Source organism: Myxine glutinosa, chromosome 1 (assembly GCF_964187855.1).
Source record: "Myxine glutinosa chromosome 1, kmMyxGlut1.1, whole genome shotgun sequence".
NCBI lineage: Eukaryota > Metazoa > Chordata > Myxini > Myxiniformes > Myxinidae > Myxine > Myxine glutinosa.
Window position 1 is genome coordinate 77,568,879 of NC_136261.1, and position 15,009 is coordinate 77,583,887.

At 45.4% G+C, this 15,009-nt stretch overlaps 1 protein-coding gene across 2 annotated transcripts in view; it reads left to right on the top strand.

Annotated features, from left to right (window-relative positions):
- Positions 1 to 15,009, top strand: part of LOC137425388 (growth arrest-specific protein 7-like) — a 161,836-nt gene that overhangs the window by 131,639 nt on the left and 15,188 nt on the right. For both annotated transcript variants that reach the window (XM_068113800.2, XM_068113792.2), the window contains exons 10-12: positions 10,368 to 10,496; positions 10,652 to 10,775; positions 11,491 to 11,570. In XM_068113800.2, coding sequence (XP_067969901.2) covers positions 10,368 to 10,496; positions 10,652 to 10,775; positions 11,491 to 11,570 — 333 coding nt within the window. The remainder of the gene's footprint in view (positions 1 to 10,367; positions 10,497 to 10,651; positions 10,776 to 11,490; positions 11,571 to 15,009) is intronic.

Here is a 15,009-nt window from a genome sequence, read left to right on the forward strand (position 1 = left end):
GGTCGACGAAACCCTTATTTTTTGAGTAACTTTGATCGGATCGTCTCCAAACTTCATGGGAATCTAGTATATGGTCCGGCGCTCAGCTGATTAGTTTTTGGTGGCGATCGGCCTTGACCTTCATGGTTAGCGCTGGAGGTCGAAAATTATTGACCCCAAGGTCAAATGTTGAAATCGTTATTTTTTGAGTAACTTTGATCGGATCGTCTCCAAACTTCATGGGAATCTAGTATATGGTCCGGCGCTCAGCTGATTAGTTTTTTGTGGCGATCGGCCTTGACCTTCATGGTTAGCGCTGGAGGTCGACCTTGACCTTTGACCTTGACCTTCAGATCACTCTGTAGACCACAGTTATTATTGGAAACTCCTGTAACTTCGCATATCAGAGTCCTATAGAGATACCCTTCAGCACACAAAATTTTGAAGGTCAAGGTCAAAGGTCAAGGTCACTTTGTGGTCAATCATGGAGGTCGACGAAACCCTTATTTTTTGAGTAACTTTGATCGGATCGTCTCCAAACTTCATGGGAATCTAGTATATGGTCCGGCGCTCAGCTGATTAGTTTTTGGTGGCGATTGGCCTTGACCTTCATGGTTAGCGCTGGAGGTCGAAAATTATTGACCCCAAGGTCAAATGTTGAAATCGTTATTTTTTGAGTAACTTTGATCGGATCGTCTCCAAACTTCATGGGAATCTAGTATATGGTCCGGCGCTCAGCTGATTAGTTTTTGGTGGCGATCGGCCTTGACCTTCATGGTTAGCGCTGGAGGTCGAAAATTATTGACCCCAAGGTCAAATTTTGAAATCGTAGGTACCATATCGAGTAATACCTCATATGAATGCCCTTGATGAGTGCTTCCCAGATCTGTAAACAGTTTGACGCTATGACGTCATTTGATGACGTCATGACGAAAAAACGGAATTTTCATGAAAAAATTATTTCCTCAGTTCTCATCAAAATCTTTCAATATCTCGTGGGCAGACATTCCTCAAAGAGTCGCTTCTAGTGGATAGCAGTTCTGTTCACCTCAGTGTGACCTGAAGCAAGTCACTCATGTTCACATTTTGGCAAGATACGGTTCACCCTGTGGGTGACATAGGTTTATTTGTTTGTTTGTTTGTCCCGGTGATATCTCAGCTATGCTTTGAGCTAGGAAGCAGAAATTTCGGCACAATAGTGAGCAAGTATTTTGGCAAAAACAATGTTTTAAAAAAATATTAATTAATTAATTACTTAATTATTATCAATTATTGAAGTACTTATTTATTTCCTTTCTCTTCTGGGCATTATCTCAGGGGCCTTTTGATCTCGGAAGCTGATATTTGGACACGACAATGACCAAGTGATTTGGCTGTAAAGGATATTTTTGATTTATTGATTAATCAATTAATTATGTTATTTAATATTTTCGATTAATGACTTATTTAATTAATTTTCAAAAAGTTACAGCTTCGGATGAACACCGGTGGTTGAGGTTTGCTATTAGCCAATGGATTAAGAAATTATTTTACGATTATCGTTTATTGATTGTAATTACACAATTAATCAATCAATTAATGTACACCTTTCCCTCCCAATACCATCTCCAATGGCTGCACAGCGGTATCGCCAGGTGACGAAGGCTCCCCGGCAATGCGCACGCGGGAGGATGTTATTTATTTATTTGGCATGGGGGCAGTGTACTTTGAATGTATCTGCACTTGTCTTGTTTGTTTTCTTGTTTGTTTGTTTGTCCAGGCAATATCTCACCATCCTTTGAGTTAAGAAGCTGAAATTTCAGCACAATAGTGAGCACGTGCTTTGGCAAAAAGCGTTTTTTATTTTTTAAATTAATCCATTAATGGATGAATTACTTAATTATAATCGATTTCTTAAGTACTTATTTAGTACTTATTTATTTTCTTTGTCATCTGAGCTGGGAGACTTGTAAGGATGGATGGAACAATGAATGGAGCCAAATACAGGCAAATCCTTGAGGAGAGCTGGATGCTTCAAATTGCAAAAGACCTTTAACTGTGGTGAAGATTCGAATGGAAAATGAATTTTGCGAAGATGTCGATCTGCTACTCTGGTGGGATTTTGTTGTGTAAATTGGTAAATAAAGAGCTTCAGAAGTGGGGCCTTCATAATGTACTTGGGTCTGGAAATGAATTCTCCTTTTACTTTCAGTTTTCTTCTTGTGTACAAATGATTACATCTATCTATAATGCCAGTAATCTCTGTGTGTCTGTCTGTGACCGCTGTTTCTCGACAACCACGGGTCCGATATACTTGAAACTTGCCAGGTATATTGCTGGGGACCCGAGGATGTGCCTTTTCAAGGTTTCATATTAATCGGACAAGTAGTTAGCGAGCTATGTCCAAAAAACGATTCAACCAATCAGAGAGCAGCGAGCTATCACGTGTGCCGAACGTGGCGAACAGACTCTGCCTCGGACGGCACATTTGAGAGCGTATTCATTTATTTCACGTTGGCAAACTATGTTGCCGCTATGTTGGCGTTAAACTATGTTTTAAAACTAATTAAAACTAATTTGCGATTCTTTCGCTTTCCTGCGCGTTTGTGCACGCTATGGCGATTTCTTTACCAAACTCCGCAAGCCGTTCGCTTTGGACCAAACCATTTCATGTAAATAGAGGGGGGGGGGATTGTCACCGTACTCGCAAGCCGTTCGCTTTGGACCAAACCATTTCATGTAAATAGAGGGGGGGGGGGATTGTCACCGTACTCGCAAGCCGTTCGCTTTGGACCAAACCATTTCATGTAAATAGAGGGGGGGGATATAATTTTAGATATATATATAGTACGGGCATGCCCTAGTATGAAAGATGCCAGTTAACATAAATCCAAATGAATAATGAACAAAGAGTCAAAAGGGCAGAATGACCCATTATTTAATTTACAAATCGCATTTAAATTTATCTATCTATAATGCCAGTAATCTCTGTGTGTCTGTCTGTGACCGCTGTTTCTCGACAACCACGGGTCCGATATACTTGAAACTTGCCAGGTATATTGCTGGGGACCCGAGGATGTGCCTTTTCAAGGTTTCATATTAATCGGACAAGTAGTTAGCGAGCTATGTCCAAAAAACGATTCAACCAATCAGAGAGCAGCGAGCTATCACGTGTGCCGAACAGACTCTGCCTCGGACGGCACATTTGAGAGCGTATTCATTTATTTCACGTTGGCAAACTATGTTGCCGCTATGTTGGCGTTAAACTATGTTTTAAAACTAATTAAAACTAATTTGCGATTCTTTCGCTTTCCTGCGCGTTTGTGCACGCTATGGCGATTTCTTTACCAAACTCCGCAAGCCGTTCGCTTTGGACCAAACCATTTCATGTAAATAGAGGGGGGGGGGATTGTCACCGTACTCGCAAGCCGTTCGCTTTGGACCAAACCATTTCATGTAAATAGAGGGGGGGGATTGTCACCGTACTCGCAAGCCGTTCGCTTTGGACCAAACCATTTCATGTAAATAGAGGGGGGGGGATATAATTTTAGATATATATATAGTACGGGCATGCCCTAGTATGAAAGATGCCAGTTAACATAAATCCAAATGAATAATGAACAAAGAGTCAAAAGGGCAGAATGAGCCATTATTTAATTTACAAATCGCATTTAAATTTACAAGAGCATTATAAGTTTCCAAACAGTCCACCACTCATTGAAATCGTTTGTTTTTCTTGTTCTCTGTGCAGCACCGAAGCATGTGTGTTCACTGATATGAAGGCAAACAGGAAGTGATGTGAAACGCTTATATTTCCAAAACTTTAACCCTATTGCCATAAACAGAATGCAACATTTCAGTGTCCCGCCTCTGAGGAATGGACAAGTTATGGTTATAAATTGGATTGTAGTTGTGGATGTAGTTCATTGGATTTCTTCTAAGTTGCCCTTCAATTGCATTGGACTTGGATATTACTTGTTTAAGGCGCTTTTTAAACTACAGTTTTTTTTCAAAGTGTTGTTTTTTGTCTTCAAGCAACAAGTCGATGAAGCGGAGTTATTTAAATAAAAAGTCTGACTTGAGTCTACATTGACCTGATTAATTCCCCCGCGCACGTAAAGCAAAAAGCAGGGTTAAGCAATATTGGGTCATGTTCGTACTTCCGTCCATCTGCCTGTCTAATCAGGAGTGTGTTCAGTTACCAAGTTTCTTGTGGAGCGCTCGCCAAGTGGCTTAAGCTCTCAAGCAAGCACTCCATTCAAAAAGGTTGATAAGGAACGGCCGGCTTGGCAAGCGCTAGCTAGCTGCTTGGTAACTAAACACACCCCCGTTTATGATCAGTTTATGGTCAGTTTATGGTGAGTTTATGATCGAGAAACAACTTATTTTAAATTCAATGTTATATTCCGAACATGAATTGGAACATGGATCCAAAGACAAGTTGCCACTTTACCGTACTTTGGCTCTGAATTCATCCCGACTGCACATGCGCAGAGAGGAGTGAGGTAATATTTTCACTACGTCTGCCTGCCTGGCAGTCAAACAAAATTGAAAATCATTTGAAACAGGAAACTTAGTGTTTTTGAGGACGTTATAAAGGATACAAAGTACAGGCACGAAGAACTAATGTAACGTATTAGATAACACAGCGGTAAAACCTGGATTTTATTTATTTATACACCTTTAAACCACTTTAAATCTTTATTAAATTGATTTATATACTTGGAAACTGAAGAACACAAATCATCTTCATAATACCTCCAAGCAATACTTTCCCTGATATATAGGGTAGTGTATGTAATATAAGCTGTCAAGCAGAGCCCCGGGGAAATGGGCGTGGCATGTGAGGGTGCAGTATCGGGGTGAAGAAGAGGCCACCAATACGGCTGTGCATGATGCTGATTGACGCTGCATTCTATGCTGATCAATAACACCTCCATCTCCTAAACTGCGACTCAATGTCGTCTCGTCTTATTACAGTGTATGTCAATGTTGCTTTTTGCTTCGCATGCATGCCACTACCGACCCTTATCCGGACCACAGATAACTCGACGGCCCGGAGGGTTGTCAACCAACCGCGGACGCTAGCAAAAGCAATTACACCGAGTATGCTCCTCGTGTCCACGTGCGGGGTTACATACTCGGTACAAAACCTGAGCTAGGGTCCACGCCCTCAGCATTCACCCGTCTTCCGTCTAATATGGCTGAGCAACCGTGGCTGAACGCTGGCTAAACACTACCGAAGCGAAACAGTGGGGCAAAAACTTTCCGTCTACCCACTACTTCCACGCTATGTCAGATCAATGAAAGAAAGGACACAAACGAGGCAGATTTGAAAATGTAACAATAATTTGTTTTCACACACACAAGCACGCAATAATCAAAGCACATATTTACAAGCGAGAGGCAAAAGGCAAAAGACACAGAAGAGCAGACTTGCCCCGAAAACGTATTTCCCTCTTATACAGACTTACTTCCATGAAGGACATGGCACCAGCCATTTTACTTCGGGAAGAAGGAGTACAGAAAGAGGCACTTCTGAGCATTGGCTGGACTCCTCACTTTTTTTTTTGTACACAAGATCGAGGCTCGTGAAAGAGCTAACACTATTCACACAAAAAGTCAAACCGGCACATACAACACAAAATAAGGGGAGCGGTAGACAAGATGGGGGAGAGAGGGGGAAGGACACAAACACAATATTTGAGAGCAGGGACATCGAGATAACTGTAGGGGGGAGAGGGCTTGGGGGGAGGTGGGAGAGGTATAAAACATATGGACACTGCAAGGACTTCCAGGAAAGAAGTTGGAATTTCAAAAACGTGGATCTGGGGTGAATTAGCGGGGGTAGAAAAGATCAAGGTTTTGGATAGGGGAAGATAAGAGATGGTGGTGGTGAACAGCTGTTTTAAAGACCTGGAGGGAGGAGGGGGATTGAAGGGAGTGGGGGAGTTTGTTCCAGAGGCGGGAGAAAAGGGGGATGAAAGAGTGAAGGTGAGCAGAGAGCCTTGATTTTGGCAGTTTAACCATAAGAGGGTTGTTGGCAGATCTTGTGCGACCTGCAGGAATATTTGGGGGACAGAGCACAGAGAGAGCTGGGGGAGCAAGGCCGGAGAGGGGTCGGTAGAAGACAGAAAGACGACCAACCTGCCTGCGGTGAGTGAATGAAAGGCCCTCGGAGTTAGCGTCATCGCAGGAGATTCCAATGATTCTGAAAGCTTTGGTTTCAACAGCGTGAAGCCGAGCTAGGTGTGAGGCAGGAGCACCGGCCCAGAGGGGAGAACAGTATTCCATTGAGCTGCGGTTGAAAGCCTTGTATGTGGTGAGGAGCTCAGGTGTGCCAAGGAAGGACTTCGCACGACGGAGGATGCCCAGTCGGCGACTGGCTTTGGCGGCCAGTTTGGAAATGTGGTTTTCCCAACAAAGATCATGGCAGATAGTGAGACCCAAAAGCTTGAGCGACAGATCTTCTTGGAGAGGATTGTTGAGAAAGTAGATGGGAGGGTTTTCCAGTCGGTCTTTTCGGAGAGACATAGTAAGAGTGTGAGATTTGTCAGGATTGAAAAACATGTACCACTTGTTTGACCAGTCTGTGATTTTGTCCAGGTCTGCAGAGAGTGAGGAGGCTGCAGAGTACCGATCTGAGGGATGAGGAATGGAGCGGCAGATAGTGGAGTCATCAGCAAAGAGATAGAGAGGATTTTCCAGAGAGTCGGAGAGATCATTGATAATAATAATAATAATAATTCATTTATTTTGTATAGCGCTTTTCATGAAGCCCAAAGGCGCTTTGACAGAGTGCAAAACATAATGCATAACAAAACATGAAAACAACAATTGCAAAAAGACAAGCATCAATAGGGAAATATTTAAAGCAAAAGGAGGGAGAAGGAGAAGTGATAGTCAGGGGTTAAATGCTGTGGGTTGAATGTTGAATGCAGTGCTGAACAGGTGGGTCTTGAGTGATGTTTTGAATGTGGTGAGTGAGGAGGAGTCTCTGATGGTGTGAGGTAGTGAGTTCCAGAGGGTGGGAGCAGCGATGGAGAAGGCCCTGTCCCCCCAGGATCTGAATTTGGTCTGGATGGGGGGGGGGGGGGGGGGTCAGGAGGTTGGTACCAGCAGAGCGGAGGTTGCGGGTGGGAGTGTGTCTGGAGAGGAGGTCAGCCAGGTAGGATGGGGCCAGGTTATGGAGGGCTTTGTAGGTCAAGAGGAGGATTTTGTACTGGATTCTCTGGGAGATGGGGAGCCAGTGAAGCTTGTAAAGGACGGGGGTGATGTGGTCACGGGTCCGGGAATGGGTGAGTAGACGGGCAGCGGAGTTCTGAATGTATTGGAGTTTATTGGTGATTGTTGAGGGTGAACCCTAGAGGAGGCTATTGCAGTAGTCCAGACGGGAGTCCTCCTCTTGACAGTGATGAAGTCCAGAAAAAGCACAGGGCCCAGAACACTACCTTGGGGAACTCCAGCCAGAACAAGAAGGGGAGATGAGAGAAATCCATTCAGGGCCACACGTTGACTACGACCAAAGAGGAAGTCTGCAAGCCATGCGTGGAGATTTCCATGGATACCATAGGAGGAGAGTTTGGTGAGCAGAGCTGGGTGCCAGACCATATCAAAGGCACGTGATATGTCAAGGGAGACACTTACCTCACGAAACCAGGTCGGGTTGTGTTGGGCTAGATATTGAGAAAGGAGGGGGGAATTATTGGGGTGTGGAGGGGTTGGTGTTTTGTCGGAAGTGTGTTTTTGTGAGCATAGCTGGAGCCGTGTGATGAATGAATGTAAGATGCAGGAAAGGAAGGATGTGGGAAGGCAACTCAACCTGTCTGGTGGATTAATCGTCTCTAACTGTGAGGGACTTGTTTACCGTATGGGTTTTGATAGAGGTTTGGGATGATTTGGTGTCTGGGTGAGTACAGGATGGCTGGGATGGATGAACAGATGAACAGATAGATAATTGTGAATGATAAAAGAAAGAGGTGTCCGAATGTTGAGGGAATAACCGAGTGAGGAGTATGAATGTATAAACGGACCGAAGGATGAGAATACCACTGATCATGGGGTTGAAGAAGAGACCTCAATTCATCAACCTCAACCTCATCAACCTCAATGAAGAGACCTCATTCATCATTCACCCATTTCGGTTTGGCGAAGCAGATTATTGGTGGATTTAGAAAATTAAAAGTGGCAAATGAGGAAACATCTCACCGGGAATACACAGACTAACCTTACAATGCATTTCCCCCTCCCCCAAAATCTCTGAACAATGGGCAAAGGTCTACCTACCACATAAACTATATAAATAACTGTCTGTGGATTTCTACATGTATGTGAATGCTCTCCCCCACGGTACATTTCCAAAATCGTAACAATATAAACAAATTGTATTACACACCATTTCTAATATGTTGCTGTTAGTCATCATTGAGTTATGTCAAGTTTTGGTTGTCATATCTAAGGAAGGACATAGCTACCCAAGAGAGGGTTCAATGTGGAGCGACTAGATTGATTCCGGGCCTAGCTGTGCTAAGTGCTATGAGGAGCGGCTGAAGGAGACACGACTTATTATCCATTAGATAGGAGGCGATTATGAGGTGATCTCATAGAGATGCTTGAGATAATGAAGGGTATTGACAAATTAAATGTAGAAGAGTTTTTCAGCACAGAATAAACAGTGAGGACAAGGGCCACAGTCCTTGAGTAAAGAAGAAGAGAGTTAAGATGGTAGGAAGTAAGGCAAGGGTCTTTCACTCAGAGATTAGTTAATGCATAGAACAGTCTCATCTGAAAGGTAGTGGCAGAAGAAGCAGTTGATAGGTTTAAACTGGATTAGATGGGTACCTAGAGGCATTATGGATAGACCGGTACATATAGACATTAGCAGGACTGTTAGGTGTAGCTTTGGTATGGATAGGCACCAAGTACCATTTGCAGGACATCAAGTACCACTCAACCAATTTTGTAACAAATTGGAAAGGGCAGACTTCGCCTCACACAACCTTTCATCGGCCATCAACCACACACTTCCTCAAGCCTCACTCCAAGCCACAACTTTTTTTTAAAGGACCTTTCACAACCATTTCCGAGTCGTATTCCAATGGAAGGAGAAAAAGGACCATTAAACCTAGTGCCCTCAGCCCCTCAATCTTCGTTGAGTATGTGTGTTTGTGTGATCAACCCCTCATGTACATCCATAAGGTTGCAAAGTCTGAAAGATGGACAATTGCTGAAGATTTACTTTTAAAGGTCAAGATAAGTTTGTTTTGCCTCGCTACTTTTAAGGTAACTTCATGTTGAAGTTTGAACACTAGGTGCGGATGGGGTAAGAGAGAATGGCAATGCAAGCGGATAGGTTGAGGGAACAAGGTAGAAGGAACAGAGGTAGATTAGACCACGGTTGAGATGGGAGGATTGTGTGAAAAGGGATATCAGGAAGGTGGGGGTAGTTTGAGAGTGGAGAGAGTTGGCTGAGGACAGAGGGGAGTAGAGGAGTATCGTGGTCAAAGCAGGGCAGGAGCTTGGCGCCATCGGACCTCACCACTTATAAAGGGAAGAGGAGGAGAACAAAATCTCTTGCGTGAGAAATGATTGGTTGTTGGTGGTGGAGGTCTGTATTCTTGACAAAGCATCATGGGCCTTGATGACAACTTTTAAACTTTTCAGTGGCTGAGAACCATCCCTGAATAGGTCACACCACTCCATTGGAGGATGCAGAAATATCTACGTAGCAGCCGTGGGAACAATACCCGTAACATTGAGGGCAATGCAACAAAGCCTTTACCCACTCAAAATAACAAGAGGCTTGGGAAATATTCACGACAAATGAGCTACAACTGGAAATGGTCCAGGACTTATTTTGGGTTTTTTTTGGCTTCGTTTAGTTTCATTGGCTTGGGGTTACAATCCTGGGCGGGTTGCCACTCTTGACTCAGAATACTCGACTGAAGGTGCGGGAATTTGTAATTTGTTCAGGGTGCTGACGATAGCTCGCCTACTCTTCGTGGAAGGAGTTTAGCGTTCACCAACTAATGCGGCAGACGGAACACCCAGTTAAAGGTCCACCCAAGGAACAGCCGACACATTGAGGCATCAGCTTGCCTGTCAAACACCATAGTACCAGTTAGCTGAGTCAGGATTGAGAGTAGTTGTGTCGGTAGCAAATAAGGAGATTCTGACCAATTTGTTCAACATCAGTAATTTCAGGACAAAGACAAACATCAACTTAAACAACTCAAATCTTTCCTGACCTCAACCACAGACACATCCAATAGGAAGATTTGATCTCCTCTTGTCGAATATGGCATCCTCTTTAGACTTCTTGGTGATCCTGAAAATGTGAGGAATCCACCAATATCCTTGTACAATAATCCAGCAGTCATGAGTTGTGGATCTGTGTGTGCGCGGTGCAGCTGCACGGTGAAGTGGAACGTCCATTGCTCAGCGTGCGCGAGAGTGCCAAGAAGGAGCTGAAGAAACTGGAACACCATATGGGGGAGCAGCGAAAGCAGTTGGTGAGCAGTCTCACCCATGTGGAGAAGGTCAGTGCAAACCTTGCAACCATTTTTCTATCTTCCCCAAATAACTTGGTCTTCCTACCTCCTGTCATTTCCTTCCTTGGTATCGTACATCTTCATTATTTCAGTTGTCACTTCCTCACTGACGTTGTCTCCTTTTTCTCCGTCATGATATTAAGGCAAGGAAACAGTTGGCCGAGAGGCAACGAGACCTTGAAGTGAAGTCTCAGCTGATGGAAACTAAGCCGAGCGGTAAGGCTGAAGAGGAGATAAAGAAAGCCCGCCGCAAGTCTACACAGGCCGGTGAGTGCTGCTTGGCTGGATTATTCACCAACTTGTAACCAAAGTTTTTCAACTGGACAATTTGAAACCGTTCAGCATTATGTCATGTTGAGTATCTTTGGATTCACTTTTGGGAGAAATCAGTCTTCTCATTGATTGTGTGTGAGAAGTCTGATGTTTATTACCTCCCTCACCGAAGGTGGATGGGGGTTGTTTTCACCCCTGTCTTTCTGTTTGTGAACAAGATGTCTCAAAAAGTTGGGACGGATTTGGACGAAATTTGGTGGACATGTTGGGTGTGTGAAAAGGAAGAGTCGATTCAATTCTGGTGAAGATTCGGATCCGGATCTGGATCCAAGAATTATTTAATGCTTAAGTGATTCTTCACCATTGAGTGATAGGTCTAAAAACGGTATATATATAACATGATATTTCAATGACATGACAAAATGATGACATGACAAATGTTGTGACCATTCAATGAATGACCATTCACAGAAGTTGTGAATGATATGACAAAACTTGGTGGATGAGTTGGTTAGGCGACAAGAACAAGGCGATTCGATTTTGGTTCAGGTCCGAATCCAGATCTGATCTATCAGTGGTATACAAAACGTAAACTGCTCAGCCTGGTGGAGGTATCGGCTCTACCGAATTACGTTCTAGTTACTTTGTGGGTATAATTTGGCACTGGTCACACGCAGTGACGATATAATGAATTGCCTGTGTCTTTCAGGTGATGATTTGCTGCGCTGTGTGGATGTATATAATCAGACGCAATCTCACTGGTTCGAGGAGATGGTTACAAACAGTCTGGTAGGAGTTCTGCATGCCCTTGCCTACTGGCTCGTTACATCGCACCATTTCATGCTGCCCGCCCCTGCACAGCACCTCGAACTCTGCACTTCAACATGCCAGAGGCAGCCACTTGGTCTGTCACCCTCTGTAGATCATACCATATTTGGCCTGTCCGCTCACAGTGATGACTTTGCTATCCGTGGTTGAGAGGAACTCTCTGGGGATGCTTCTACAATATGTACTTGGTCTTTCTTGAGGGGACTCCTTGTACTTCATGGTAGAGTTTCTGCTTTGCCATGCACTGTAAACTGTGGGACCTAATATAGAAAGATGTGTTTCTCTCAAAATCATGTCCAATCAATTGAATTGGCCACAGGTGGACTCCAATCTAGTTGTAGAGACATCTCAATGATGATCAAAAGAAATTGGATGCACCTGAGCTCAATTTGGAGTGTCATAGCAAGGGGTTGAATACTTATTGACAAGACATTTTGGCTATTCATTTTTAATTATTTTGTAAAAAGATTATAAAATTTTTTTTCACTTTGCAGGAGTATTCAGCATGTGGCTGTGGGTGAGCATCAGTTTCTGCAGGGGAGCAGCAGTGCTGCTGATATAGTGCCACCTGTAGGCGCGAAGGACACCGTCAGATCTATAACATCCATCAACTAACTTCGGCAGATGGGACACCCAGTTTAACATTCATCTAAACACCAAGATGACAATTTATAGGCAGGTCAAGATTCGAACGCAGATGAGACCACTCAAGGATGAGTGCACACACCTCTAATGTCTATAGGCCTCTAGGTTATCCTGCCAGTCCATTCCTGTAGTGGATAAACTTCACATTAACACTTCCGTGGAGGTTTTTCACCATCTGTGCCATGTTGCGGTTCCTTTGCCATTTCTTCTATCAGCTCTATCTGGGTATCTTTGTTGTGGCCAGTCCTTATTTCTGCAATGTCACACTAGATTGCGTATTGGGGAAGCCTATTTGAGTGGCCCTCCTGTGGAGATAATTTAGAAGCAGCCACCCTTCCTGCACCCCTGGTAATCTCGCCTTGCTGGTTGCTCTCTACATTCTTGGAAGTCCTCATCCACAGCTTTTTCACTATCATTTCCACCACACATGCTCTTGTCTTGCAACTGAGCGCTTACACTTTTCCTGCTTCTCCTTATCCCTCATTTAAATACATTTTTTATTTGGTTGCTTCTTGTTACCCTTGCCAGAGGAGAGGGTATTGCATAAGGGTCTATTTGCTTGTTACTTGCCAGGAAAGATTCTGGCAAGTATGTTGGTTGGTTGGTTTGTCTGTTTGTGCGCAGTACTACATCTACATCGTTGCACATATAATCGCCATACTTTACACACATATTTGTCTTGCCCTGGATTAGACTGTGCCCAATTTTTAACTCTCTAGGCCCAAGGCCTCCATTATGACGTCATAATTCGATAATTCGACAAGTACAAAACTTCATCCAATCAAGATGAAATTTCTTCAGCATAATCTAGGAATAAATTAGTTGAGGTAATGTCGAATGTCTAAACTAATTAATGTCTAAACTAGTTTCTAAACTAATTTATTCCTAGATTATGCTGAAGAAATTTCATCTTGATTGGATGAAGTTTTGTACTTGTCGAATTATCGAATTATGACGTCATAATGGAGGCCTTGGGCCTAGAGAGTTAAAAATTGGGCACAGTCTAATCCAGGGCAAGACAAATATGTGTGTAAAGTATGGCGATTATATGTGCAACGATGTAGATGTAGTACTGCGCACAAACAGACAAACCAACCAACCAACATACTTGCCAGAATCTTTCCTGGCAAGTAACAAGCAAATAGACCCTTATGCAATACCCTCTCCTCTGGCAAGGGTAACAAGAAGCAACCAAATAAAAAATGTATTTAAATGAGGGATAAGGAGAAGCAGGAAAAGTGTAAGCGCTCAGAAAACAACAATGATGACGTCATGGGTCACGTGGTTCGGCCGCCATCTTGGAAAATCCCAAAAAATTTACACCTCTATATGTCTGAAAGTGCTGAATAGGAAAAATTGAGACATGGCTCATTGTAAAGAACTCTCCATGGGGAATAAAATATGTTAATGATGTGGCGGACACAAAAGCCCACTGGCGTGGTGACATCATTCCGCGCACCAAGTGGGCGGTGGCCACGCCCGAGGGGTAGGCGTGGCCTCATGATATACACCGGGCGCGCAGCCCGGAGCGCGCCAGTGTTACAGTGAGCTCCTGAAATAAAGACGCTTATAAGTTACCGCTTGTCCGCTTCCTCCTTGCTTGCAAGCAGCGCGCGTAACGCCGCGCTTTACTGGTGACCCCGACGTGATGTTGGATCTGCCGGAGCGATCCTTCCACACGCGACGCCATTGCCATGGCCAACTTCATCAAACTTCCCGAATTTTGGGAGGCTCAGGCCGAAGTCTGGTTCGTCCAGGCCGAAGCCCAATTTCAGCTTCGGCGCCTCACCGGCGATGACACGCGCTATTGCCACGTCGTCGCCTCCCTCGGGCCCGGCACGGCCGCTCGAGTTGTGTCCGTCCTTCGCCACCCACTGGACGGCCACAAGTACGAGGCACTCAAGCGGCTACTCCTAGCCACGTTCGGCCTCACGGACGACGCACGGGCCGACCGCCTCCTGGATCTCCCCGAGCTCGGTGACACGCGCCCGTCGGTCCGAATGGACCATATGCTGTCACTGTTGGGCGACGAAGCCCCCGGTTCTCTATTCCGGGCGCTTTTCCGTCGCCAACTTCCAGCGCAGGTTCGCCTCGCGTTGGCCGGGACCAGGCTAACGGAACCCCGAGCATTGGCAGCCGAGGCGGACAAGTACTTCGCCGCTTCGGACACGCGGGCGAGAGTCGGCGTGGCCGTCACAGCCCTCGTGGCTGATGCTGCTGATGCTGCTGCTGATGCTGCTGATCCACAGCATCAGCTTATACAGCATACGCAGCATGCTGATACGCACCTCGTGACCGCCGCCACGCCCCGCCCACCGCCACGGCGAAAACCGCCACCGCGGGGAAACCCGCCAACTCCACCGGCCTGGCGGAGCCAGCCGCGCTCCTCCAGCTCCACCACCTGGTGCTGGTTCCACGCCAAGTTCGGCCACGAAGCTCGGCAGTGTCATCCGCCATGCTCCTTCAACAGGTCGGGAAACGCCTGGGCCGGCGCTCAATAGTGTCGATGAGCGCCGGCCGTTCGAGCAGCCTGCTGTTCATAACGGACACCTTCTCCGGGCGCCGTTACCTGTGCGACACGGGAGCGCAGGTGAGTGTCATTCCCGCCGGCACGTCAGACAAGCACGCCGCGGGTGGGGGCCCCGCGCTGCTTGCCGCGAACGGGACGCCCATCCGTACGTACGGAAAACGCTGCCTCTCTCTGCGGTTCGGAGGGCAGGTTTTCCGATGGACGTTCGTCACCGCCGACGTGCCC